The sequence below is a fragment of the Lissotriton helveticus genome, chromosome 1_1, assembly GCF_964261635.1.
Source record: "Lissotriton helveticus chromosome 1_1, aLisHel1.1, whole genome shotgun sequence".
Lineage (NCBI taxonomy): Eukaryota > Metazoa > Chordata > Amphibia > Caudata > Salamandridae > Lissotriton > Lissotriton helveticus.
Window position 1 is genome coordinate 908,726,374 of NC_136057.1, and position 27,621 is coordinate 908,753,994.

The 27,621-nt window shown below is 43.0% G+C and overlaps 1 protein-coding gene across 1 annotated transcript in view; it reads left to right on the forward strand.

Moving 5' to 3' along the window:
* Positions 1–27,621, forward strand: part of SRGAP1 (SLIT-ROBO Rho GTPase activating protein 1) — a 548,065-nt gene that overhangs the window by 482,731 nt on the left and 37,713 nt on the right. Inside the window, exons 12-16 of the mRNA XM_078676051.1 lie at positions 474–507; positions 4,599–4,659; positions 7,699–7,776; positions 9,573–9,707; positions 21,138–21,243. Of these exons, the coding sequence (XP_078532177.1) occupies positions 474–507; positions 4,599–4,659; positions 7,699–7,776; positions 9,573–9,707; positions 21,138–21,243 (414 nt within the window). The remainder of the gene's footprint in view (positions 1–473; positions 508–4,598; positions 4,660–7,698; positions 7,777–9,572; positions 9,708–21,137; positions 21,244–27,621) is intronic.

The following is a 27,621-nucleotide window of genomic DNA, read 5'->3' on the forward strand; positions in this document are numbered from 1 at the left end:
TACTTTTGGAGAAAGCTTTCATTATAGTTTTGAAACATATGTTTTTAAAACTGTATAGGGTATTGAACCAAGCTCCAGAAAGTTTCATTTACAACAAAATATTAGAAGGATTTCGAAAACTGAGACTGAATGTTTTTTTAAAGTGTCCTGAAGGCAGCAGAACAAGACATTTCTTATTTCTGTGTCTTAAAAAAGGACACATATGATAGGGAAAGACCCTTAAGGATAACTGTGAACTGGTGATATTTTGTAAACTGTACAGTAGAAATGAAAGAAACTGTATTAGGATGGGACATGATTTCTATTATTTTTCATGGTCCACAGGTGATTGAGTCAATTTCCCTTGACTTAAGGAAACTGTTATATTTTGCAAACGTGCAATATACATAGAACTTTTTCATTTTGTTCTGCATCTGTTCTGTATTCACTCTCTGCTTTATTTTCCCTCCCTTCGTTCCTAAACATGCACACAGCCGGGGCCGAAGAAACTCGCATGCCAGACACCAGGTATTGTGCTTGTGTGAAACAGGCTTTACAATTCATGCTTTCTGTTACTTGCCGTGCTTTTTGTTAAATATTCTTGCACACCGTAGGAAAAAATATATGGACTCAGATTTGTAGTATATACATATTGTAGACATTACTCCTCAATTAAATTGGTGAGTGTCTCGGCTCGCATATGTGTTCAGAGTGTAGTCTAATCAGGGATCAAGTCGTAAAAAAAGAAGTAGGGGACGTTGTCACCGGAAGTGATGTCACAACATGAAGTGACGTCACGAAAGGTGCCGAGCTCCTCATCCCAGAGAGGCCAAAGAGTGAAGTCCAGCTGTTTGGCAGGGGGGATGGCGCCCCCCCCTGTAAAATAAGTGGGGGGACGCCGTCCACTCGCGTGGTACCCCGACTCGAGCCCTGAGTCTAATCTCTCCTTACATTGACTCAGTGAAGCATGGGCCACAGTTTATGATGTACCGGCCCTGTCCTTCTCCAGTTACATGAAAATACATAAACTATGTCGATCAGGCATTAATTTTTATAGCCTTTTTTACAATATAAATATTTTGCTGCTTTCCTCTCATATGCATGTGCTAATTCCTTAGGACGGGCTCAACATAAATAGATCGCCAATAACATGTTTTTTCCTGAATATTATGGATGTACACAAACATGACTAAAAGCATATTTAAATTGTAATTCTAAATGTGAAATTGCATTAAAACGTTTTTATAAGAATATGTTTTTTTCTGATGACCAAGAAATAGGATTGAATTGTGGAATACTTGCGAATATGGTACAATTGAGTACTACATTTTTACCTTGTGTGTGCAATCACGAGAGGGGAAACATTAATTACATCAATACAACTGTGCTTCTAAAGGAAAAGTCCTATAAGCTGCTTGGACGCGTCCAAGCGGGGAAAAGCAATGAGCATCTGAAGACACATTGCAGTGCCTCAAGGCACTTTCAGTAAATTATGGAGCTTTATTTGCCACTTAGTTAGTTTTCTATTAAATTGATTGGTCATGCATGGTTCTGAGTGAAATGTTATACGGAATGTTATACGAACAATATAACTAATCCTATAAATGTAATTATCATACTATTCACTTATGTTGCATCATTAGCTCAGTAGATATGCCCTGGCACCTATGATCAGCTGAAAACAGTTGACTGTGCCATATGATAAAAATCAGGTATTGTCACAGCCCAGTTACAGAACAGAAAAGATAAAATATGCTACGCAGAGCAGAAGGGGGAAATTGACTCATTTGTTTGCCACAGAACCTGGAGTCCTGGGTTCTACTCCCTCTGTCACTATGTGTGTGTCTGAGTGCATCAGTTCATCTCGATGCGTTTCAATCAGCTTATGTGCAGTGTCAGGACTGTACATGCTCAGAATGGAACCTGTCCAAAACCAGACCCACAAGAGAGCAGCTGCAACTATTCAAATGACCGCCAAGTTCCTAACGTTCACAATCAATAACAAGTTGTGTGCATAAAAGTGATGGAAGAAACTGTATACATTGTCCTTAATAAAAGTAATTAAAGTCCTGTCAATGGGGTTACCGTAAATACCGGAGAAGCGTGGCAAGCATGGTTCCACAATAACACGCCTCACACTTTTTTTTTTTTTTGTTCAAAAACCTTTATTTGAGCAAGCAGAGAAAAATACAGGAATGGGCCTACAACCCCACGGGCTGGCCGCTAATAATAAGGCACAAGGAAGAAATCAGAAACGTACTCCCGTGGTCAGGCACAAATCAAGTACCCAGCATTACTCCCAACATATCACAGAGCATATTGAATTTTGTTATATACAAAAAGAAAAACAAACACTAAAAAGGTGAATGCACAGTAATCAAGGTCAGCCCAAAGAACGGAGGGGATGGTCAGCAATCAGGAGAACAGAACAAGAGCCCTGAGGCTCTAACAAGGTCGGGGGGGGGGGAGCAGCGGGGAGAATCGGAAATTCACAAAACAGTATGAAAGGTTCCGGGAACGCTCGCCTAGGGAGATAGGACAACATCAGTAGTGCCTACAAGGGGAGGGGTACAGATATCCCCACGATATTCATTCCACTGGCCCCAAATCTTCGTCCACGCCCTGGGTCTGCCCCTGGCTACATATACAGTCTTCTCACGAAACATGGACCAGTCCATGTTGTCCTCCCATTTCGAGACCTCAGGGGGCCTGGATGCGCCCCAGAGTTGCGCAATATCCCGTTTCGCAATCATGTAACCCAAGGTAGCCCATCTGGTCTGGGCTACAGAGTAGTCAGTGGGCTCCCACACATTCAACAGACACCGTCGTGGCTTCGGCCGCAGGGCAACACCAGTCACAGCAGTCATCACCTCAAGCACAGCAGTCCAGTAGGCCGCCACAACTGGGCACTCCCAAAGAATGTGTAAAAAGGTGGCACTCGACCCACAACCACGCTTACATAACCCATCCAGGGAAAAGCCCATTATCACCAGACGCGGACCAGTGACATACACTCGATGAAGGATTTTAAGTTGAACCAAACGGAGACGGGCAGGAATGGCTACCTCCTTGGGAGAGGAGAGTGCCGATTGCCAATCCTCGTCGTCCAGTTCCAGCCCACCGCCGACCCAAACCTCCCGAAGTCGGACCATTAAGTCCGCACGATTATTGATCAGCTTCTTATAGATCAGGGAAATAGTGCTATCAGGCAGGTGCCCATCAAGGACACGATCTTCGAGGGGGGAAGACTCGGGCAGGGCCTCATCAGGAGTCAAGACTGAGGCGAGGGCGTGTCGGACCTGCAGATAACGAAAAAACTCCCTACCATTCAAACCGTATTCCGCCTGGAGGGCCTGGAACGACTTCACACTACCTTTCGAACAGACATCACCCACCTTACATATCCCAATCATATCCCAGCGGTCGAAGCCCTTAGTAGACCAGAGACACCCCAAACGTTCCGAGGCATAAAGCGGCGTCGCCAGTGTCATTCGATCCTCCCATCCCAAACTCACATTCGCGGCTCGCCACACAGTTACTGCAATCCTGGACGGGCCCACGAGATGGCGCCCGGCCAATCGAGAATAAAGCGCTCTATTAAAGTCCCCACCCGGCAGCTGGAGTCTATCCATCTCGAATGCAGGATTTCGACCCGGTGAAAACACACGCCTCACACTTGAGACTGTTATAATTCACTGAAGGCTATACTCCATCCAGTCCTGCCCAATTCCAACTGACACTTTTTAAACTGCGTCATGTTGCTTCAGAGTAATTTTCTCACCGGAACTTGTTCTTGTCTCTTTGCACTGAAGAAACTTGCGTGCTGTGCTATGTTATAAATCTGAAATCACCCCGGCTTCGTGTTTTGCCCTGCCTATATTCCAGCACCACTCGAAAATATTGCCCAAAATAGCGATGGCGCGTTCTTTTATTCAGGGCCTTTGGCAGCACAACACGGTCATTTGGCAGTGCGCTCCGAGGCGCTTGTTGCGGCTTCCTTCGCCCGGATTGTAAACCGTATTGTCCGCAGCTCGACGCACTTCCGTCCTGCCGGCTTTCCGTACTTGACACCGTTTGCATGGGAACAATGTGCGCCCCGCGCGGTTTGCCATTAGCATTCCGTCCTCCCAGAACTCCCTTTTGCAAATGTGTGGCTGCGATGAAAGATGCAGCATCCCTCATTAGTTCCGGTGAAAACTCTATAACCCAATCTCGTTTCCACAAATGTGCAAGCCTCCAGTAAACTGCGCGAGCCCCATTGTCTGATTGGCTTAATTGGTGACAGCTGCAGGATGCTCGTCGTTTTAGTTGCCAAACCCTCTTCTGGTCCAAGTCCGCCTTCCGTTGGCTTCTCATCTGCGGTATAATTTGGGGCACAGGCATCCTCGAATAGCTGATGATGTTTGCAAAGTTGTATAATTAGTAATGTCAGATGGTGCATTAAGTAATCATTAGCATTTTTTGTTTAGGAATCTAAAAAGCCAATGGCAGGGTTTATAGGTGGCCTGAAAAATCTTACCTTTGGGAAACTGTATCTTGTTTTGTCAGTGAAATAATACAACTCTGTCCTGATTTTCTAGTCTTTTGTGTATGAAATACATTTTGATTCATTTCCCCAGGATTCGGGAAAAGTCATTCCCCGGATTGTGGAAAGCTGTATTCGATTCATTAATCTGTATGGTGAGTTTGTTTTAAGATTCACGTTTTAGTCCAGTTTATTTGTTTTTGCATGTTTGTGTACTTGTTAAATTTATATTTTTCAATTAAACGTTAAGTACCACCATACAAGACTTTTTTGTCACTTAAGCTCGCACTTTGCAAATGCAGCTATTACCTTCAAACTGTTTTTCACTCAGGCAAAACACACCTGGTTATAGACAAAACGTCGTAGCCTACTCACCTGTCATTTTGGAAATCAGTAGGAGCAGAAACTATACTCCAGCCTCTACAATGCATGTAAGAGTGACAGACTGCAGGCCAGCTGAGATTCCATAGGTTGATATAAAAGTCTAAGTTTGCAAAATGAAAGCATATGGTGTACCAAACATATTTATTTGTTTCCGCCTACAGATAGTCTATTCCATCTGTTGTCGTAATACCGATTGTGGACAATAGTGGTCCCTACTCTGGGCGTTACTTCAGGCCATTGCTTAAAATTGGCTGCCTTTCTTGTCGTTCTCATCTGCCTGCTTCTTATTTGGTGGCTATCCTCGTCCATCTTGCGTCTCTCTCTCGGCTGGAGCATTCCAAATTTACTTGTGTCCTTTTACTGCTCACTTTTAGAAAGCTACTTTCTCTTTTGTTTTAAGCACTCCATGGGAGTTCATGTGTTTTCCTGCTGTCTTGCTAGTGTGTGTCTCTTCACCCCTCCGCACACTGTGTTGCTGTCTATCACTCATGTGCTTCTCCCTTTCACTCCTCTGTGAAGCTTCCTCTCTCGTGTACTTCTCCCCCAAATCCACTTCTCTCGCCTGATTGCTTCCCTCTGTGCTCCATGTTGCTCTCTCATAAGTGTTTGCCTTTCTCTGCCCCCTTGTATTTCCCTCCACCAGCACTCCCTGTGTTGCTTGTTACCCCATGCCTTTCATGTTGCTACCAGGCCCTTTCTTGTGTTGATTCTCTCAGACCCCCTAAAAAATGCTTTCACATGCTTTTTCTTTTTCTTTACCAATCAAACTTGGATCATTTAAAAGAAAAAGAAAATGGAGTGCAGCATTTTATAGGTACGCAGATACATGGTGCGCCCGCCTACAAAGTAATGGGCATTAATTATAATGGGGTAATCCAGTGACCCTCAGAACCTGGGTAATACGTTATGTGCAAATGATGGTTCTGTCGGATTCAAAACAATTTCTTTGCTCAGTTTACACTGTACTTAGTATTGTTTATATATTTCACATTGTTAATCATGGAAACATTTTCATAAAAAGGACACACACCACAAGTTATACTTTTCGCAAAGTTGTAATTATTCAGTCACTTTGCAAATCTTATTTCAAACATAAAAGCTCGGTTGTCCATACAGTTTGAGAACGTGATAGCAATGAAAGGTGCTGAAGTGAATGAGTGTGATCAGTGATTACAAGTGACTGTTTTATGATATAGTTTCATGGAAATACAAATAAAAGCATAGGTCCAAAAATGACCGTTTTCGGCCCGAGGACCCCATCACCCAGGGCCCAAAGCATTAATTAAGCTGAGGAGGGCTGTGCGGCATCCCTCCCCAAACTTATTTTGGCCCCGGGGACTCCAGCCTCCGGGGCCTCCATTATTTGTAATTGGATGCCCAGGTGCCAACCTGGAGCACCCGCCAAGCACACATGGTGTGGGAGCCAGAATTTCTCCCGCCCAGGGAGAGAGAAGCTGCTCCAGGCGAGAGCCCCTCCTCCCCTTAATAAATAGATTGGACCCTGGGGAATGGGGTCCCTTGCCTGAATACGGCTCGGGGAGGTGGGGCCGCGCTCCTTCCCCTAAAAAATGATGGCTCTCGGGGATGGGGTCCCTGGGACCCTAAATGGTCTGTGAAGGGGGGCTCTACTGATAAGAACTGTAAATCTATATTTACCTATTTACATTTACCTTCTCAATATTTTGGTCCTCGATATTTTTGACGTTATTATGTCCACCCACCTTTTCTGATTCTGATATTCTGTCAGTGATCCCAGGAGACTAAGTCCCCGAGTTCTGTAATGGCTGCCAGCAAAATTTTTCTCATGTCACTGGCAGCCAATTAAAGTGATCGCAGGCTCCTGCCAGAGCGAGATGACCCAAAGAAAAAAAAGCTCACTGAGACAATCGGGATGCTCTATTTTTAAATTGCCACTCCTGCAAGACTCTCACGGAACCAACTGTCAAGATATAAAAACATTTTTTTAGCTCTAATTTCTTAAAAACTACTCAACGGATTTCCACCAAATCTCAAAAAGCACAATCTGTGGACCAAGATCTAGCTCCCTGCCCCTTTCATTCTAGGACCCCGCTTAATGGATCGCTCCGAAACTTTCCAGGAAGGAACTGAAGTGAATTTGCTTTGTTTTGGGGAATTTTTTGTGAAGATTCATGAAACGGCACCAGTGTTAATTAGAAAACCAAAAAAAACCTTGTCTGTAGGAAAGCAGTCCTAACTATAACTACCAAGTGGTGACCGCCACTAGGTTATATGCAAAAAATACATATTAAGAGAACGAGAGAGAGATATTTATTATTTATATGTGTGTGTGTATATATCTATATATAGTTTTTTCAAATCATGAATAGTGAAGATAAAGTTATATTGTAATGACTTCTCAACAATTGTGAGCATACATTGATTTATTTGAGTAATCCAATGTGTCTATTTTATATGACAATATATTTTCAACCGTGAAAACAACTAAATAAAAAAAAATTAAATTATAAAGTAATCTTGGAATATATACTTTTAATAGTTTGTTTTCTTTTGTATCAAAGGGAAACTAATGCTTACATTCACAGATTTTTACCATATCTTATCAATGTAGTAAACATGTTGACTATGTAGCAACTTTAATAGTGAAAGATTCTTATTTTTTTAAACAAAAAGGGGGCAAAATGATTATGCTACATAAAATAATGAAATATAAGGTATCTCCTATTTTATGTGATTAAAACTGCTACCGAATGGTGATAAATGGCTATTAACTTCAACCAACTGAGCTTAAATATTGTATGTGTTCTAATTTTCTATTTTTTTTCCTTTAGGACTCCAGCATCAAGGAATATTCAGAGTGTCCGGCTCCCAGGTGGAAGTCAATGATATTAAAAATGCATTTGAGAGAGGTAACTGAAATGGGAGAATTAGTTCAGCTGTAGCTTTGTAAAACATCTTGTTTTTCTTCTTTTTACTAAAGCAGCTAGAAGACTTTCACCATGTACAGACCTTACTCTGACAGCACTTACTAAAAGTTTTGAGGATATTTCTAAATGTATAGATGCACAGGGTCCTAAGAACGTCTGAGTACCCCATAGCACTACACACTCCAGATCCCTACAGACGCCTTACTAGCCCTATACACTGCCCTTCCTGAACCCTAAAAATCATTACTAACTATACACTACCCATCCTGAGGCCAAAGATGATGTACTACCCTATGCACTGTCCATCCCTGAGCACAAAAAAAATGCCAAACTACCCGTCAAGACAACCCATACCTAAGGACTAATTATCCTTTACTATCCATGTATACCACCTATACCTCAGCACTAAGATCATCTTACTACCCCTAAACACGAATAATCAAGGGAGAGATGAGGAGAAATATTGAATGAGGTCCTGCACCCACACTCCTCAAGAATCTACACTTCCGCCCGAGGGAGACTTTGACTGCTCAGCCACCGTTACCACTCTGAGTCACGTGCAGAAGGGGTACTTGGCCCAGTTGCTCAGGATCCAAAGTTAAGTAGAGCTCTAGGACATCAGGAGTAAAAGGTCTTAACCACCACGGTTGGGTCCAGTAGCCCCCTGCATGCCTCTTGACCCTCTGAAAGGGGTTCTGACATATGGTAAATCACTGATGGAACTGTGGGGACAAAATGGTCCCTAGAAGTCAACACTGCACCAAAATTGTAGCTCTCCCGGAGCAGGGAAGGCTCTGAGGAGATTCACTGGGATGGTGTGGACGACAGTTGAGGTTCCAACATAGTTGCATTTTGTTCTTTGAGAATTTAGACGTGTGATAATCCGAGTCTGCAAATCAGTGGTGAGTGTAGCAAGGGGATGAACATGCACTAGAACATTTGGTTGACTGTACCTCTACTTTTTGATAATGTGTAGGTATTTACACCATACCTTACTTTCTCGTGCTAGAATGAATCTCATGCTAGTTTAATGTGTCATGTGCCATTAGGGTGTTTAGGGCAAACAAGAGATTCGCAAGAAAGTCCTGTCTACTTTTTAAGCATGCCAAGAAGTAATAGACTAGAAAATGTTGCTGGTAAAACATCAGTCATCTATTCTGCACTTTTGCAGCTAATACACCCTCACAGCAAACAGAGGCCTATTTTAGAATGACAAATTAGATGCTCTCAGTGGTGGGCTTTTTCACGTCTAGTGCCAAATAATAAAAAAAACCTGTAAAAATACATTAAGAAAAGTGAGGGAGGAGAGTTCCTCGTACATCTGAAAATATTGAGACCACTCCGCTAAAAAAATGTGAAAAAGGCTAAACATGAAATGAATTGGTAGTTTACAATAATGTTTTCTTATGAAATATTAATATGGATATTCACCAACATGTTCTGTCAGAAAAATGCATTATTTTGCCACAAATACCTAAGCAATTTCTCTTTGCCTGTGCTGTTTGTCTTTCCCTTTTATAGGAGGCCCCGGGAGTCGGTGCTAAATGGAGTCATTCACCATAATGTGCCCCAATAAGCATTTGTGGTTTATGGTCAAATGCCCTCTAGATGCTTGTCCCACCCTGCACGGGTGCTGCAGTGTAATTTGTAGACCACAGCTGCTGTTTGTTTGTCTATTTTCGGATTAAATGACACAGTCCATCATCTGAGCCATTCTTTCTATTTTTTCATGAGCGAAGCGAATCCCGCAGAGTGAAAATAAACACTTTTTCTTCCAGGTGAGGATCCCTTGACAGACGACCAAAATAACCATGACATAAATTCGGTGGCTGGGGTGCTGAAGCTGTATTTCCGGGGCCTGGAAAACCCGCTCTTTCCTAAGGAAAGGTTTAACGATATATTATCGTGCATCAGTAAGTATTCGCTTGTTTGCTTCTTCCTCGGAACTCCCCCAGATCTTTTTTTTTTTTTTTTTTTTGCACAACTGGTTTCCTGAACTCTGCAGAGTAACTGCTTGCACTGGTGAGCGTTGCCTGGCCTCACATCTGTAATAGTCCATGTGCGGCGTTAGTCATCGATGCAGCTGTGGCCGCGCCCTCCCCTCAAAGGGGCTGTGCACAGCTCTTTGTGCTGGGCTCAGCAGGGCAGCATTCCAGCTGCTGGGTGCAGGGTACGGCTATTCAAGCCTTATTGTTGTCTGTATTTTTTCTGTAGTTAGCAAATCCAGGCTGGCCTCAGCCATGACGATGCTATTGAAGTTTACTCCACAAGTAGCTACTTGTACTTAAAGGTTTTTGTTGTAGTTTTATAGTATATGGAAGGACATGTTTTCCTAGGCGTTTATCTCATTTATCGAGGGCCTACCCTTGCATTGCTGCTGGCTAGGGGTTTGAATTGTTTATGTTGTGTACGTGTTGTTTTAAAGTTTTAAAATCCTGTTTGGAGAACAGATAGCTATCATTTTGTGGGCTGTGAGGAGTGCTGGCGATGGAACATAATGGCATTTGAGTAGGTAATGAAAGGTTATGACATCAGACGCCTTGCACAGCCTAAGATGGAGGGAGCTCCTCGTCTGAATGGCTTTAATATGTGTCCGTGTGTGACCCTATACTGCATTGGTTGTATGCACCACTAGCTCACATAGATGTTATTGCTATGTCAGTACACAGTACTATCTGACCTATGCCTATCATTGAACAGACTTTTCCTTACAAGACTTTGACCATAAACACAAAATCACCAAAATGGAAATTATGTTCACAATTTAACGGCAAGCTCTGCTTGTGATCCATCTCATTGCCTTTAAGGAATCTGGAAATTTCAAAGGATTGAATGCATTATTTGGCCAAAAATCCTAAATCTTGAGTATAGTGAAGGATTCATATAAATAATTATGAACTGAGAAGAAAACTTTTTAAAGTAATTGCCACCCATTGTTTGATTAGATGTGCATACAATGTTCTAAGAATGCTGTAAGAGTGGAACAATATCTATTTTCTCATTCTCCATGAGAGTACATTGAGCTAGACATGCTCTAAACCAGAAAAGCAGCTTCATGATATCTGTGTCACAGCCATCATACACTGCACAGCTCGCTGCTCCCTTATGCTGAACTCACTCTAGAAGATTATCTACTTTCCTGCTGCCACCACCCCAGATTCCTTAAGCTCATCCTCTCCTTCCCATCTAAGACCCGACATCCTTTGTCTCTATCAGTAGCCTTGGCCTGCAGTTCAATAACACCATGGGTCTATAATCATGTATCACTACCACAGTTGCCAGATAACCCCGTTCATGGGCCTTCCTCAGTACTCCTTCTCCCTAAATTGAAAGGTAGTCAAATTTGCCAAAATACCATTATCTAACTTCTCCTGACATGTACCCGTGTCTCACCACACACACCAAGCAGGCAGGCTGGCTTTCAGTCAACCAGACCCTATATAAACTGCACATTTTGATGTTTAAGCTGGCCTCCTAACCAGTCTACATCTCACCGCTCGTTCCAGTTTGTAGAATCATGTTCATTACTATCGGCCAAGATATAAAGTGATAAAGCCCTGAAACCACCTTGAGCTTCAGCGATTTCAGGGTCCTTGACTTGCTTGGACCTTTTCTATGGATTGTCATTCCAAGCCAACTCTGGGCAACCACTTCCGGATCTCAGCTCGAGTTCAGAGTCACGTCTCACCCTGAGACTGCTTCAACCCAAAATCCTTCACCACCTTCACTCTAAACTAATGATCCTCAAACTATTTAATGCCACACCCATCATGTAAATAAAATAACCTACCTCGGATTTGCAATCATATTTCCTCACAATTATTCCGTAAAATAGGCAGCCTTGCGCAAAAGTGCAGTTATATTCAATTATACCTTTTTAAAATGCAGTTGTATACATGATTGCCAGCATTCCTTTTGCAGCCAGTTCTCCCATACAAGATTAAATGTATCCACAGCGAGAGCCTTTCTCAGACATAGGAGGAGGTACTTGAAGGGTTATATGAAGGCCTGTCCCCACTTGACAGCTACTCCCTGCCAGGACATAAACAACAGAAGACCTTACTGATGGTCCATTACGGAGTGACTCGCTACCACTCTGTGTTCTTTTAGCATAGTGTCCAGCCTCATTCTCTTTCAGTCTCAGGTGAGACCTGTTCATCTGGCTCTCCTTTTTTCTGGGGTGCAGAAGTCCGAATCATAGTGCAAACCTTATAGGTCACAGAAACCTGTTTCCTCCTTTCCTCCAAGGAACATTCAAATGCCAGCGGTTTCCTCTGTTCTCCCTTTCCTGGGTAATAATAGATGCACCTGATTTACTCTGAGAAGGCTACTCTGCTACCTAGGCAGGGCCTGTCCTCCAACATAAGCATCTACTGACTTAGGCTATCTTTTTCATTCTTTTATGGTTTTCCACGCATCAAGATGGTCTTCAGCAGCTTACAAGAGCAAATAAAGAATAGTACACTTCCTTTCCTGGCTTCTATGCTTCCACCGCTTGCTTTTCAAGCAACACTTTTTTAGGTCTCGCCTGAGCCAGCGCATGCGCTGTCTCAGGCGAGACATTTAGTAAGCGGGTTTTCAAAATGCTACCCACGGGCTTTTTCTGGCCACCAGCTTTCTGTTACGCACGCAACGTGCACAGCTGCCTCTGTAAGGGCTCATTAAACCTTACAGCGCGCGCGTGTGAATCCCCTCCCCTACACCCTCCCTTCCCCTCGTCAGCTCTTCATTTTAGTTTCAGTTTCTCGCCGTGCAGCCGTGTCACTTTCACGACCGTGCGGCCATTACTTGGTTTATATAATCCCCTCCCCTACCTCCTCCCTTCTCCCACTCCCTCCTCATCAGCTCTTCATTTTCATACCGCGCGGCCATTGCTTGTTGCAAATGTCTTCTGTTTTGTTGCTCCCGCAAACCAATAACCGGAGTGATGTGATCTGTTCAGACGCAGCGTCTGTTCCCGCTGAGACCGCCCCTGGCTCCTTAATGTGAGTAATTACGTGAGAAGTCACGCGTGAGTGGACATATTGTAACCGGGAATGTACTTGTTAGTGGCTATCGCTGGCATAAAAGTTCTCTATAAATAATTGATTTGAATATTGTTTCTTGTAGCCCTTTTTTTCCGCTTTTCTCGAGGATGGAGACTGGATTTTTGTGCTTAATGACTAGAGGAAGGGTAGTAAAGGAGCCGGCTCGAGCATTAACAAAGAGGGACCGGGCTGCTATCTGTTTAGCACTTTAAGAATGGTGGGTTTTCTGTCCCTTTAAAACAGGAGCCCCGGCTCACAAGGCTGGGCACTGAATGCTTCTGGGAGACTTGAAGAAGCAGTCTGGGCAGTACTTTAATTGGGCCTGTACGGAGTACTGTCACTCTTCTATTTTGAGAGGGAGAGGACCAGCACTTCTCAAGAGAAATGCAATACTTTTAATTGGAGAGTACCGCACTACCGGCACTGCTCAGAAACAAGCAAGCACTTATATTTTTCCATTTCAAGTACTGGAGGCGGGCTGTAGAAGTTCCCGCACTTATAGCAGGGAGTGTAAGAGCGGAATTAATTACATTTACTGGTCTAATGGGGTCTTTCTTCGGAAGGGGCAGCTGCCATAGTGTACCACTCAAGACAGTTTTAGGGATGGGGTAAAAATTAGCAGGCGCGCAACATCTACTGGCCTAAACGTGTTTCTGCTGTGACCCCCATTCCCTGGCGTAGCCCACGCGGCTTCTGTAGGACGTACACAATTCTCTAGCTTATATGTGCTTGGCTACTAAGAAATAGAGCTCGGGGGCAGGGCTTGAGGCGTTGCTAAAAAGAACACATTATTCAGCAACTGTGTTGTTGGCCTTAAAAGAAAAATAAATGCAAGTTAATGTATTCAGCGGGAAGGTTCAATTGGTTAATGCACTCACTGCTGACATCTGTGTGTGTGTTCCAGACAGGGCCGGTTATTGCATTTTAGTTTTTTGTCGAAAGCTGTGGCCAGGTAGGCTCGAGTCGCATTTGTACGGACTCTGAGGCAGAGCCTTGTTGTCACACCCTCCTTTTGAAAAGCTGTCTTGACCCTGCACAGGAATGGCATGATGATAGCACTAGGGTGACACTGGGTGTCGCTTACACTGCACTATGGTGACACATTGGGGAGATGGACTTCACAGTGGTGACAGCAGTTTGGTACATTGCTTGGCGGTGACACTGCATAGTGGTGACAGAACAGGGATAGCACAGCATGCTGGTTACACTGTGCAGTAGTGACAACACAGTGGACAACATTGACCAGAGTGATATTGTACATGGGGGATGACTCAGGCACTTCACGGTGTGACACATCACGCGGTGGGGACCCTAATGTTTCTCTGCCGCTCCATGATTTCCAAGTTACGTTTACAGAGCTGCCAATGTTTTCCTACCAAAAAGCCCCTGAGACTGAAACTCACGGCAGATTATCACTGGACGGCAGGTCCATGATGTGCTTCGGCCACGTGCATTGAATTCGAGCATGCAACATGTACATTAATTCCTTTTCCCACTGTTCAAGATGTGCCCGAATGATATTCTTGTACGAACTAAGTAGATGAAAAAAAGTTAAAAGGAGAAAGGTGCCATCGCTGCGTGGTAGAGTGCAGATCAGGGGGTGGTAGGGCCTGCTTCAGCAGAAGAGCATGCTCCTATATGTCGAAATTGCAAGCCTCCCCCTGCCCCTTTCTAGCCCAGCTGTTGCATGGCTAAACCTTGTACCTTATAAGTGTTTAGCCATGCAACAGTTGGTGTTGTTGCACCAAGGATATTGTGCTGCATAACTAAATACTTATAAGGCCCCAAAAGCGAGACCTATTGGCTATGCCAATGCTTGTTCTTTTTGGTTAAGCACTCCACAAGACTACGCGCGTCTTCCTCATGTAATTCTCTTCTCCTGCACTCCATTTTGCTCACGCTTGTGCTTCTCCCCACTGCTCTACCATGTTGCACCGGCTCGTATGTCTCCTCTGTTGCTTTCCAGTTTGTGTGCTTCTACCCCACTGACTTGCTGTCTTGCACATTGTTTCTTCTCTCCGGTTTTATCCTCCATGTTGCTTCCACCTCACTCCCTCCCTGTTGCTTCCCCACCTGTGTCCTCCTTCTCTGTCACCATTGCTTCTTCTCCCATCCCCCCGCATTGCTCCCCTCCATGTGCACCCTTTACGTTTCTCCCCCCACGCGTAAAAAAAATCCCACATTTTTTGGGGATTTGCCGATCCTGTTCGAAACAAAAAAATAAACAAAAGAAACGTGATAGCAGCTTTTTGTAGGCAAGCACGTTGTGATGCACTCACCTTCCAAATGCCAGGCATGTCATAGGCATTCTTTTTCTTATTTAGCTATGCCGTACATCATGGGGATGCTGTACAGCAGGACTAAAATCTATTGAAGAAGCTAATATTTTACAAAGGCCAGACCTATTTGCTTTACCAGTGTTTGTTTGCGAATAATAGCCAACAAAACTACACAACCCTCCCGCGAAAGCGTTGGTAGTAAGGTTCTTAAACGCCCTCATTTTAGATTGGACTGCTGTGGTGGTAGGAGGCTCATACATCCCACAAAAAAGTATTAAATTGGGCTGCTGTTTGCATGGCCATGCATGAAATGGACACCGTGGCGCAGTTTAGCTATCCTTACCCGTGCTGTTATTTTTCTATGTCCCTGCTTTCATGATTGCACCTCTCTGGTATTGAAGGAAACACAAACTGACAAAGTTTAATATTTAATTACAACAGATTTTCCTATTGTGTTGTACCTGACAGATGAACTTGGCGTGCGTAGGATGCAAGCCCCAAGGGCCACCGCCTTGTATTTAACTGCAAAGCTCCAGGCGTGTGTTAGTACAATACCCCCACCGCTCCACAGAGACCCTTGCTGTCTGTTAAAGTTTCCACATCTTTAGACGGATCACTTCATTAAAACTGGATTTGCCTTCTGGTTTATTGTTGTATGTGGAATGAATGGGCTGACATTCTCATGTATTATGTACTCGTCACTTTGGGTTTATGTTTTTCTTTGCCCATGGCAGCTGTTTTGAGGTTGTCAGTTTTTTTGGTTAAATCTCCGAATCTTTGGGAGAAGTACCACCATTTCTTTCATAAATTAAGGTCGACTAGATGACCCCGGTCACAAGGTGAACTAGTTCTGCAGACAGTCTAAGCTTTCATTTAACAACACAAATGCTTTGTGGGGTTCTCAGTTTTGGGATCCATTTCAGTTGATGCAGATTGAAAAAACAGATTGCATTGTTTTGTACAATGAACACCCAGGACTGGAAATCTTATGGTTCTGGGGACATTTTAAGTTAGGTATTTTAGATGCATGTACTTAAAAATAGCTTACTTTATTTGAAATCCATAATCAAATGTATCAGACTGCTCTTCATGTGCCAACTCTGTATATGATTTTCCCGGACTTTGCTCTTCTATTCCAATTTCTCCTATTCAATCAATAATTTGCAAATGTCATTGTATGAATCATGCATGTTTTGCTTTACATATTTATTTGTTTTACTAAGGCATATTACGTTGCCATAAGGTCACTTCAGAATTCATCATACTCTGGGACTAGATTGTAATATTTCGTACAAAATCTTTTATTTTGGATCGAGGCCATAAAATCACACAAGTAAACAATGATAAAACATTAATAATCACAATTCAATAAATACATACATATTATAAAAAACAAATACACCAAAACATTTTATTTATATTTTTTGTTTTATGTAACATAGACATATTGGATTTGCAGATGTTGCGGAGCTCCTCGCAATCCATCTGGCTTGCCAATAAATGTATGTTCTTTGTTGGATAGTGGCCCAACATTTCGCCTTGTGACAGACACTTCCTGATCTGTGGTGCTTCACTCTTCGATTACATATATTTTTAAGCAATATTATCCAAGGGTGGATTAGGGCTCTCTTCATATTCTCAGCCGCTGACTACTACGATCTTTACTATCTGTGAGTGCCTCCCTCCCCCGCCTCTCACCTCCAAACTCCCCCCCCCAATAATATTTCTATTGTAAATTGGACCCTTAAAATTTGAGGTGAAATTGGCAAAATAGTTTGTGCATGGCCTGTTTGTCATGGTACTATTTTGGTGGAACGTTACAACATGCATACCGGGTGGATTGTTTTTTTGCAAAAAGGCGTTGTTATTTTAGTCCTATTGAAATGCATTTTACTGAATGCTCTGTTTTGAATGCTTGTAAACAGGCGATAACTACATTTAGCCGCACAATACATAATTTATTGGTGGCACCAATCTAATTTTAGGAATTGTGGTGAGTTGTAAGGTGGTTTCACCAAGTAAAAATTTTGATATTCGAATGATTTCTTTCAAGGAAATTATGGTTAGTGCTCCAGAAGCGAAAATGATCCCACATTTTCTATAGATTCTCAAATATTTCCCGCATCTATGTGAGATAAAAGTTTTTGTTATTTTTTTTATTACATTTTCCAGCATAAAGTTATAGATAGTCATTGCTGATGCAACATATTACGTTGTCATGAGAGGGTATCAGATGCATGCATTCGGATCGCAGTGACTGGCTAACTAGTTAATTTACATTGTATTATTATTAAAAATTACAAAACTAACATCTCCAACTTCTTACTCTTGCACTAAATTTACTTGACTTCTTTTGATTACATCTTGGCCGTATACAGTATGCTAAAGTGTCTATGCTTTTCTATTGAGTTTCACACCCATGCATTTAAGTGGCATTCGCACTGTTGGATAGTAACGTATTGTATGTGCGATCTGTGTTTCAAAAAGGGCCCAAGCCTAAGTAAACCATAAATAAGTTGCAATTTGCAAGGTTTCAGCTTGTATTTATAAGAGGGCCTACTAGGCCCTCCATCTCATTCCCCCAGTCTTTTAGATAGGCTCTCAAAGGCCGCCATATCGCTCTATGACTTAAGGCCTGGAGGTAACTGAATGCAGAGTTGCATATATCTCACTTCTATCATTGTTTGACATATCTCTGATCAATGTGTCAGGAATCGGGCACTTGCACCAAAAAATGGCCACTGCGCGTCAGCTGCTGCAGGTCCAAGGCAAACTCCTTAGGGGTTTGGGTATTCATTTTCCAAAGCCCACTAGGGCTATCATAGGAGACCTCTCTACCTGGTGGCCAGTCATTTGTTGCCAGTATATCTCAGCTCGTCATATATCTTAAGACACAGCCAGGCTAGGTGGAGAAAGCTCACCTGGGCAGTTTTACATCTGAGACAGTTGTGACTTAGTGAAAGGTCTATTTTGTGTTATCTAGCCAATGTATTAAGTACATTAATTTTCGTCTGTAATTTAGAGTGATCAGTATGGTTTGCGTGAAAAAATCTATCCACAGTTACTTGTTTATTTCTTTCTATACGAGGAGCTCTTTCCCAGGTGAGTCTGACCTGGTCATACTTCTCTTCTCTAATCTTTCTCAGCAGAGAGTATAGTTTGGTCCCCAATCGTTTGGAGTCAGCGGAGCCTTTTAATTGAGATTTGGACTTAAGCTTGACTGGCTCCTAGGGAAAGGCTATAGTCATGTTACTCAGTTTATTGCACGGTTGAACATTTGTAAATATAGCTAGAGGGGTGGTTGTCCAATCAGATTGATATGGTTGTGTGTAAAACACTTATATAAATCTCTTATTCGGGTGAGTCTTGTCCTATGCAGGGATTCCATCACAACCTACTTAAAAGTCAAGGGGAGGAAGGGTTTCTGGATCAGGGGAATCAGTGCTGAGTAGAATAGGACTAGACCCGCTTCATTTCACATACTCTTCTACAGCAGCAAGTGGTTGCCACAGTAAGTGTCTTAGTGTGCGCAGCACTGGGCAGTAAGGCATGCAGTGAGTACACATTCGTTTGCTCCCTCTCAGGTATAAGGTATTGGAGAACAAAAGTCTGGTGGCACCAAAATCTTGCAATTTGACCTTCCGGTGCCAGGTGATATAGATCTATAGATTTCTAATCCCTACATTCGAGTATCAAGCTAAACCGCAGTTGTTTTCCCAACATATTAATCTGACAAGCTGTGACCTCAGGGATTGAAAGAAATGTTTATTTAATCAAATAAGTTTGTTTGAAAACAGGTTTAGACGTTTGAGGTATTATAATTTTGATGAGTGCCACTCCGGGTGCCAAAGAGAGCTTCAACGTAATCCAGGTATTTAAGGTGCAAGTTGTTTGCTTCCTTGCTGAGATGTAATTTAGCCTAATGATGGTTTCATTGCCTCTATGCAGTGTATCCTCTGAATGCGTAGCAGTGTTACAGCTTCAGTTTATCAGCATGTCCGGATTAGGTTTATGATTATTCTCCGTCAGGGAAAAGATCTCAGATTCATCCCAATTAATGAAGACTCCCGAGTATCCATCAAACCAGATGATACCATGAATAATTGAGGCCAAATTGTCACCCGGGTATCTGAAAAACTGTTAAATGTCATCTGCATGTGTAGTGATTGAAATGCATTCCAGTATGAGCCTCTTTCAATTTGTTTCTCTCTCTCAACCGCCGCAGCTGTGGCTCTGTTGCCAGAATGAAGATCATAAGCGAGGGGCCTGACTGGTACATTTGCTAGTCTGAATGGGGTCTACAAGCCTATGCCATTGCTGGGCCGCTTCCCCTGTTGGCTCAGAAATGAGAAAAACACTTGAATTTTTGGGACTCCAAATCCTTCCATACATCTTCTAGAAGAACTGGTCTAACTTGATGAGAAACTGCTTCAATAGACATCCAATCATCTTGTTTGATAAGGGCACTCTGAAGTCCCTAATCTGACGCAAGCCGTACTATGTTTATGTACACTAATTAATATAAAATACGTGAACCCCTTATCTCAGTGTCGTCACAAACTCTAAATTCATCTCCGTGATAACAAGGAGGATGAAATGCATCCGCTAGACCACTCCCCATCGTAGATATGGGATGTGGTCTTGCATTTCGGCCATATTGATCCTGTTGGGGTGAATTGTAGTGGTTGGTTCACTTTTGTAATGCCACACACAAGCTAAAATGTAAGTACAGAACCACAAAAAGAATAGCCTCGATGGTTAAGATGGTTTGGCTCAATCATTCCCATGCCATTGAGCATTCAATATGTAAATGCTACTATGCGTTGTGATCCTATGCACGGTGGATTCTGCTGCAGATGTTTGTCTCACGTTATTTGGATTATTTTTCCCTGAAAAATAATCCATTTTGTAATACAAGAAGGGGTGCCACAATGCACAGTTTTAATTACATTTTACCTGTATATGTTCACCCTCATCTTATAAATGATCATTAGCACGCGCACTATGAAAGTGTGTCGATAGGGGTGTACTTTGAGTCACCCAGAAATGCAGTGGGACAATTCATGGATGCATCGTTATCTTCTACGTAGAGATGGTTACTATGTACATTTTAAATGAGTCCAGGTTTATCAGTGTCTTATAAAACAGCCTAGACTGAATCATTTTAGCACACATCTAATGCTTGCCTGGTTTAACATTCGAGACAGTGCCTTCAGCTGGCCATGATGAAATGTTGTGGTTAGTGGTACATACATTACAAATACGTCTTTTCCTTGTAACCAAATTGTACGCTCCGTAAGCATCTGTCAATAAGAAGTTGGAATCCTGGCAATGGCTTAGCTTGCCTTTTGTCTTTACCTGATACAAATTAATAGAATAACAGCAGCAATCTCTTGATTGGGTTTGTGGTATCTGCTTTATAATTGTTATTATAATTAATAATACTATGTTATTTACATTGCTTATTTAATACACGACCCAATGGCATTCCTTTGTTCTTCATTCCTTTCACTATTGCAGTACAAGCTTCTAAAATGCTTTCCATAGCAGCAGCTAACTGCTATGTAAAGCAGACAGTCCATAAGCAGTTAGCAGTGTAGATACATCACACAATTACTCCTCTTGATATTGCTTGCCGCTGGCAGTTCTCCGGCTCTACCATCACTCTTTCTTACCTGCAGCTTTCTGTGATGCACCTCAAGGAACTGAATCCAGACATGTGCCTGATCCATTTATTTATCCAGATTACTAATAAAAGCCGTAAAATGAGATATAACCGAGCGTGAAATGCCTCTCAACATGGAGCTGATAGTGTAATTGTGATTTCCTACGCTCAGGTTTATGCGTCCTATAAAATGCCCGCTGCTATTGAAATTGAGGACATTTGTCCAAAGCCATCAGAACAAGAATGCAAAGCGCGCTTCACATGCTTTAGATATAAATTCGCACTCTAGTGATTCATGGAAACGTTTTAGTTGTTTGCTCTATTGACTAACACCAGAATTAAAAGGCTCTTAATGCTGTCTTTTTCCTGCAGGAATAGATAATCTCTATGAGAGGGCGCTGCACATACGTAAAATCCTTCTGACTATTCCCAGGTCTGTCCTGATAGTGATGAGATATCTCTTCGCCTTTCTCAACCAGTAAGTAACTCTAAGAAGATGTTAAACCCGTAGAATTGTCTGTCGTCCTCATGTTGTGTTCATCTCTGTGTTGTTTCTGAGACAAAGTTGGCAGCGTGGTGCCCATGTCAATGAGCTAGTAGGGCGGTTCTCGTTTTACCACTACATTCTAAGGACATACAAACTGTAACCAAAAGTAATGGCCAGTTGTGTGGTGAAGGTGTTAGCCAAGCAAAATATTGCAGTGTTTGGCTAACACCATCAGCCATGGGATGACTGCCCATGAGAATTTGGTTTCCTGACAAGACAGTCGATCAATAAACATAACAAAGGACCCGGTCAAGGCTGTGAGCTATTGCTTGGGTCCCAAAGGACACTAGATATGAGCCCAGAGCTGAGGAACTAAAGTGATCCCCGCCATACCAGACGGTCCTGCACTATGTACAGGTATGCCATGTATTGCTCATAAGACTTCCTTCTGTAAAGGCCTACCTTCTACTTTTGTCCAAATGAAATATCTCGTTGTGTGTTGTGAAGAAAACAGTATGAGAATAGTTTTGTAACAAAGCTTTGTGGTGTATTTTTATACTTTAGCACTGCCTTTCTGGCCAGTAGCAGTATTGAAAGCAACATTGAATTCCATTTTCTGAGCTAAACTGTAATTCAAATATTGCTTACTTGTTAGTCAAATCTAAGCCACAATAGGATGCTCGTTAGGTAGGGCTTTGTGAAACAAACTGTTAGCTCCACAGGTATTAGAATCATTAACCATTTAGAATTAGCAACCAGACAAAACAATTAAATTTCACGTTGTAACTGTGACCACTCCTGAACATTAACAGAGTATGGATTTAGCCTGCAATTTCATGCAGACAATAAATATACAGCTATATTTCTGTCCATCCAAACAACTTCAAGTTAAACAAATGTATGCCTGAAACTGACAAGTGTGTGGGCTCAAATTGCCTCCAGCTAAATAAACGACTCAAATGTCTCAAATGTATTATTTATGATAACACTAAACACCACGCTCAGAAAGTTGTTGGATGCATTTTAAATGGGTAAGCATGCGCTGACATTCTACGAAACTCACATATAGATACAGCTGAGATAGACATTAATTTTCCTCCAACTCATATTACTTCTGCTGCTCTTGCTTGGAACTTCTGTATCCAATATGAGTTGTCTCTCTGCTTCTAAGAACCAATAACACCAGTCACTTGTACTTGTTGTAGCCAACTGCATACTAAAAAGACAATCTAGCCATTCATGCCATTCCTATCTATAGCTATATTGTTGCAGGCACAGTCTATTCTCTTTGTAAATTCCTGTTATTTCTTCATTATTCATTTTTTTTGTTTGCCTTACTACACTTATATTTCAACATTCCTGTGACCAGTAAGTGGCTCCATATTGAACATTTTCCAATTTCATTTTCTATGTACATTTTCTAAAGGTTGCAGTTCCTTGACCTCAATGTCTCTTAAACCTCATCACTCTTTATTAACATGTTCAAGGTCTTCTTTCCACCTCTCTTAGTGTCCGTAGCGCTCCTCGAACTCAATGCATGCTTTCCCGATTTTGATCTTTCACTTTGTCTGTCCCAAAACTGTGAACTTCACTTCCACTTTCTGTCTGTCTTGTTCCTACACTTAGGGTGCTCAAAGCCTGTATAAAATATCAATTTACGTTTATAGTATTTCCATTGCACCGTTTGTAAAGAAATCCAGTGGCGGCTGCTCCGCTAAGGGTGAGAAGCGTCACCCCACAAGAAAAATAAAATGATAATAACTGTTATTATCTTTTTATTTTTCACTATTGTCATGCAGAGCAGAGGGAGGATTGAAGAGCACACTCTAAAGTGTGCATTACTGTTTGGCACTAGTCAAACAGCTATGCACACTTTGCGTGTTCCCCACCAGGCTGCATTACACAGCCTGGTGAGGAACATGCCCAGGCTCCCATTCCGCATCTGAGTGCCAAACCACGGCGCTCAGACCAATCACAACGCTGCATTGCAGCATTGTGATTGGCTTATGGGAGGGAGTTTGGGTCCTTCCTGTTCCTACATGCGTCATGTGGTGGACTTGAACAAAGAGAATGCAGGAGAGCCGGCCGCCAGGAAGGTAAGTGGGTTTTTTCTTAATTTTTTTCCTCACCTTTCTTTTTTTTTAACATACCCCCCGTCTCACCACTACTCCCCAGTAGTAGCCGCTACTGAAGAAATCTAAAAGAAATATAGGTTTGTGCAATATTTGTGACAGGTGCATTTCCTCCTGACTCGTGTTTGGGGAAGAAAATGAGCCTCCCTTACTTCTGCTCCGCCGACAGGGTTAGTGCTTCCATTAGTAAGCTGCCTTGACCACTGCCACCAGGTGGCGCCAGATTAGAATAAACAGCTTTATTACATGTTAGGGATGCGCTGCACCATTTCTGTTGCATGATATCTACTTAGAGGTTTTATAGGATAGCCACTATCCATGTAACTCCTTGGTAGATATTGACCAGTCAATAGACTATTAAAATCATTTTTATTATGTTCCGTGCTGAGCTGGTTTACAAAATTCCACAAACCACTAATGCATTGGCACCAATTGTGTGAGGGGCCCACTCCACTCCAATTAGTGATTGTTTTTTGGTACCAAAGCAAGGGATCTGGCCCGATTTCTTTGTTTGCATTGGGGCCCATTGCTCCCTTTCTACGCCACCGTACTAGCTTGATGATAAGAGTTGGTAAAGAGCACTTAATATTTTCAAGCAACAGAACTAAGTTCCACTTATGATATAATCAATATGCATTCTCTTTTGAAACCGTTATTTCACCCTGGATGTATTATCTTACACCAAGTGTTGTCATTCTTTGTGTCCAGTTTATGAAAACCAGTGCAGGATAAGAAGCTGCCATTTTGCCCTTTGATTATTTCTAGTTTCTTGGAGTAGGGGTTTAAGACTTTATTTTTATTTATGTTATGTGATATAATGTGACGTTCTACGTATTTGTAGAGCTCACTATCCCCCACAAGGGCATCCTGGCGCTGAGCTGGTGTGAGTCAAGCCTTGCTTCGGGGTGGGGGTGGGGGGTAAGGGAGGGGTGTTTGAAAAGCCAGGTCTTCAGCTTCTTCTGGAAGCAAGAATTTAAGAGGAGACTTTGATGTGTATTGGTAGGTCGTTACAGGCTTTAGGGACCCTGTAGCAGAAGGCTGGGAGGACTGCATTGATTTGAACTCGCTACAGGCAATGTTTGTTTCACTAACAGGGAAACCAACAATCAAAACTGGCCCAGCAGACTATAAAATGGGCCCACAAACAGCCAAAAACCCAGCCCACACATTGACCTTTCAGACCAGCTCATTGAGCACTGCCTGATAGCCCTATAGGTTAATCCTTTGGAAGAGCAACAACGTGAAACAAGCCTCGAAAATACTCTGATATGTTCAGGTAAAAATCAATTTCAAACTCATTGCAAAAGCCATCAGTTACCTTTGTAAACTAGCCACCCCTTATAGTGCTTTTAAGTACAAGTCCCCTGATATGTTCCTTGTAGAACCAGCGGGGCATAGACTTTGCCCATGCCAGGCCACATGTTGGTGCACTACCACTTTTTTGAGTCCTTATTTATCTCACTTGCGCTCAGCCTTGACTCTCTCTGGTTTGTATCTCTTTCTACCCAAATTGCTGCATGTATAGCAATAAAGGGCAAGATTTATATTAGTATTGTGTTGCCCTTGCTCCATGGATTGTGTCGTAAGGGAAACACAGTACTAAAGTCAGATTTTCCAAGCACCGCCAGGCCATCTTGCGTGGCTCTGCGTTGCTTGGTAACTCTGGAGTAACGCAAGGCAGCACAAGTCACTGCCTTGCATTACTCTGCGTCGAAAAGGCGTTACATGGGTGGAGCATGGTTATTCCTACACATCCACCTACAGATTTTGGCACATTTCCAGATTTACCAAGACTGGTAAACCTGGGAATGTGTGAAAATGCTTTGTCTTCCCAGGTGAGATGCATTGAGGTGAAATATCTTTATTTTGCCTTGTTGATTCCTCTTTCTTTTGCATTCTGCAGCATACTTAGAAAGAGGAAAAAACCTCAGAGTATTGTTTCTAAAACCTCAGAGTATTGTTTTTGTCCTGTAAGGTGTCCCTTCCTGCACAAAAACAATCCTGCCTGCGACACAGGTACCTTTGCACCATGGCACGAGGGTGCCTGCTTTGGCGCTAGGCTGCAGATTGTGCGCCAGTGCATGCAGAGAGCAAGAATGTGCCAGATATACATTCCTGCCCTCTTCCCTTTCACCAAGTGCAGCTCAGCAAGTTGTCTTTCTGCGTTGCATGAAAGAATAATAAATCTGTCCCGAGTGTCCGCCATCTTGCACCTGATCCACCAGTGTACTGTCCGCCAACAGAAGCATGTAGGCAGATCACCGGGTCTCCAGGACCTCAGGCACAAGAGTGCTGGAACCTCTGGCCAGAGAGGTGGACCCAACCACCACCATATCAGAGACTCTTGAAGCCCGAAAGTCTTCCAACAGGCATCTGCTCAATTCCTGCCACTACAAGGGTAACACCTGAGGAAGACTAGATGAGAGATCACTCATCACAATCAGTGTGGCGCTTAGCTAACTTGATCCTTTCCTCGACTCTTGTACAACTAACTGTATGCAGGAGCTCTGTGGTGACCGAATGCTGACGTTTTGGTATAGTTAAAACCTATAATTAACAAATGAGTAAGTAATGCCCCTTTTCATAAGAGTTAATGAAAGCGTATCCCAGTACTGCTAGATCCTGAAAGAACAGGCAAAATGTTATTTCACAGTGTGTTCCATTTTCCCATGTTTTTCTCAATTGCAGCAGTCGCCTTAAGTCTGGAAATTCAAGAGAATCAACTATAGGTATAAAACCTGAGGTTCTTCGGTTCTGCGGGACTATAGGGAGAAGAACGGTGATCCGCGCTGGAAGAGGAAGCATTAGTGGTTAGATTGTTAAGAGGCAGAAGCTGATATATCAAAGCTTCTTCTCCAATTCAATTGTGCTTCCCTTGACCCACATGACACAGACATGACTCAGAGGCGTCAGCATCACTTTGGAACTAGCAGTTTGATTGCACCCTGAACATCTCAGATTGGTCACAGAACTGTGTGATGTGTTGGTTTTGCTGAGACGGAGTACAGGAACCAGGGCGTGGTAGAAAGAGCGGGTAGGAGCATAGGCTGAGGCCAGGCACTGGACACATACTAACATTCAGTGTTAGAAGCCATTGGTTGTAGACTCCAAGGCCATTCAAGTTCAGCTCCTGTTGGCATGAGTGGTGTCGTTTACAAATAAGACCCTGAGGACTGGGGTCACAACTGCGGGGTAGCTTCCATTGGTGCAGCATGTGCAGTGGCACCCGAGAAGAGGGGCCCACCAAATCCTGATTATTGCTGCATTTTAGAATTCAAACAGGCGCCAGAAGGCCCATTTCCTTCCTTGCACTAGGACCCAGGGCGTCCTGGCTACCCCACTGGACCACAGATCGTCCTTGGACTTCCGTATTCATCTTTTTGTTCCTTAGAAAGTACCGTACATGAGCCTCACTGCTGTTCAAGAGCACAAGTGAAATACTCCAATTTAAAAGAATGTCAAATAGAATTCCAAAAGAAAGCGACGTGCTTACGCTTAAAAAGTGCAGTGAAGCGTATTGTGAAAGGGAGTGGAGCGGTTTAACAATGAAGATAAAAGTGTCAGAAGCCTGTCAGTTTCTGCTCGCTTCAACCTCTCTGCCAAACATGGTATTCTTTTAAAGGTGGCCCTCAATTCTGCAGAATTCTCTTTTGTCACGTGTCTCCAGGACAACAGCATTTCAACAAAAGCAGAGATAATGTCTGTATTGGGAAGTCTTGGCCTGTGAACTTTCATATTTCGCCCTGGTCCTACCCCTGGCTACAGCAGGCCCCAGAGCCGCCAGTAATGGCGCCCAGGGTGTCACGAGAGCAGGCGGTGCCATGCTGTCACGGCATGAATCATGGTCTATTGATCGCCTGCGCAGTCGATGCAGACCCGGAACTAAACAATCCGGCTTTCAACTCTGTCAATGCCACATTGTTGCAGAGAGGGTGGAAAAGGGATGCGCCAAACATTGTTACAAGCAGACTTCCCAGAACAGGACAATTCTGGGATTGTCGAGCGGCGTCCTTCGCACAGCCAGTGTGACTTCTGTGGCTGGAGCAGTCACGGGCCACTTTGTAAGTCCCCGGATTGGCCGCAGTAAGTTCCAGATGCAAGGGTTTGCAGCTTCATAGCTCACACTTATACTCACTGCTGTACATGCTTGCTCAGAGCAGGGGGCACGTGACTCAGACGCGAAGAGCCAATCGGATATTTATGGAGGTTTCACCGACTGCCAATGACAATGAGTGGG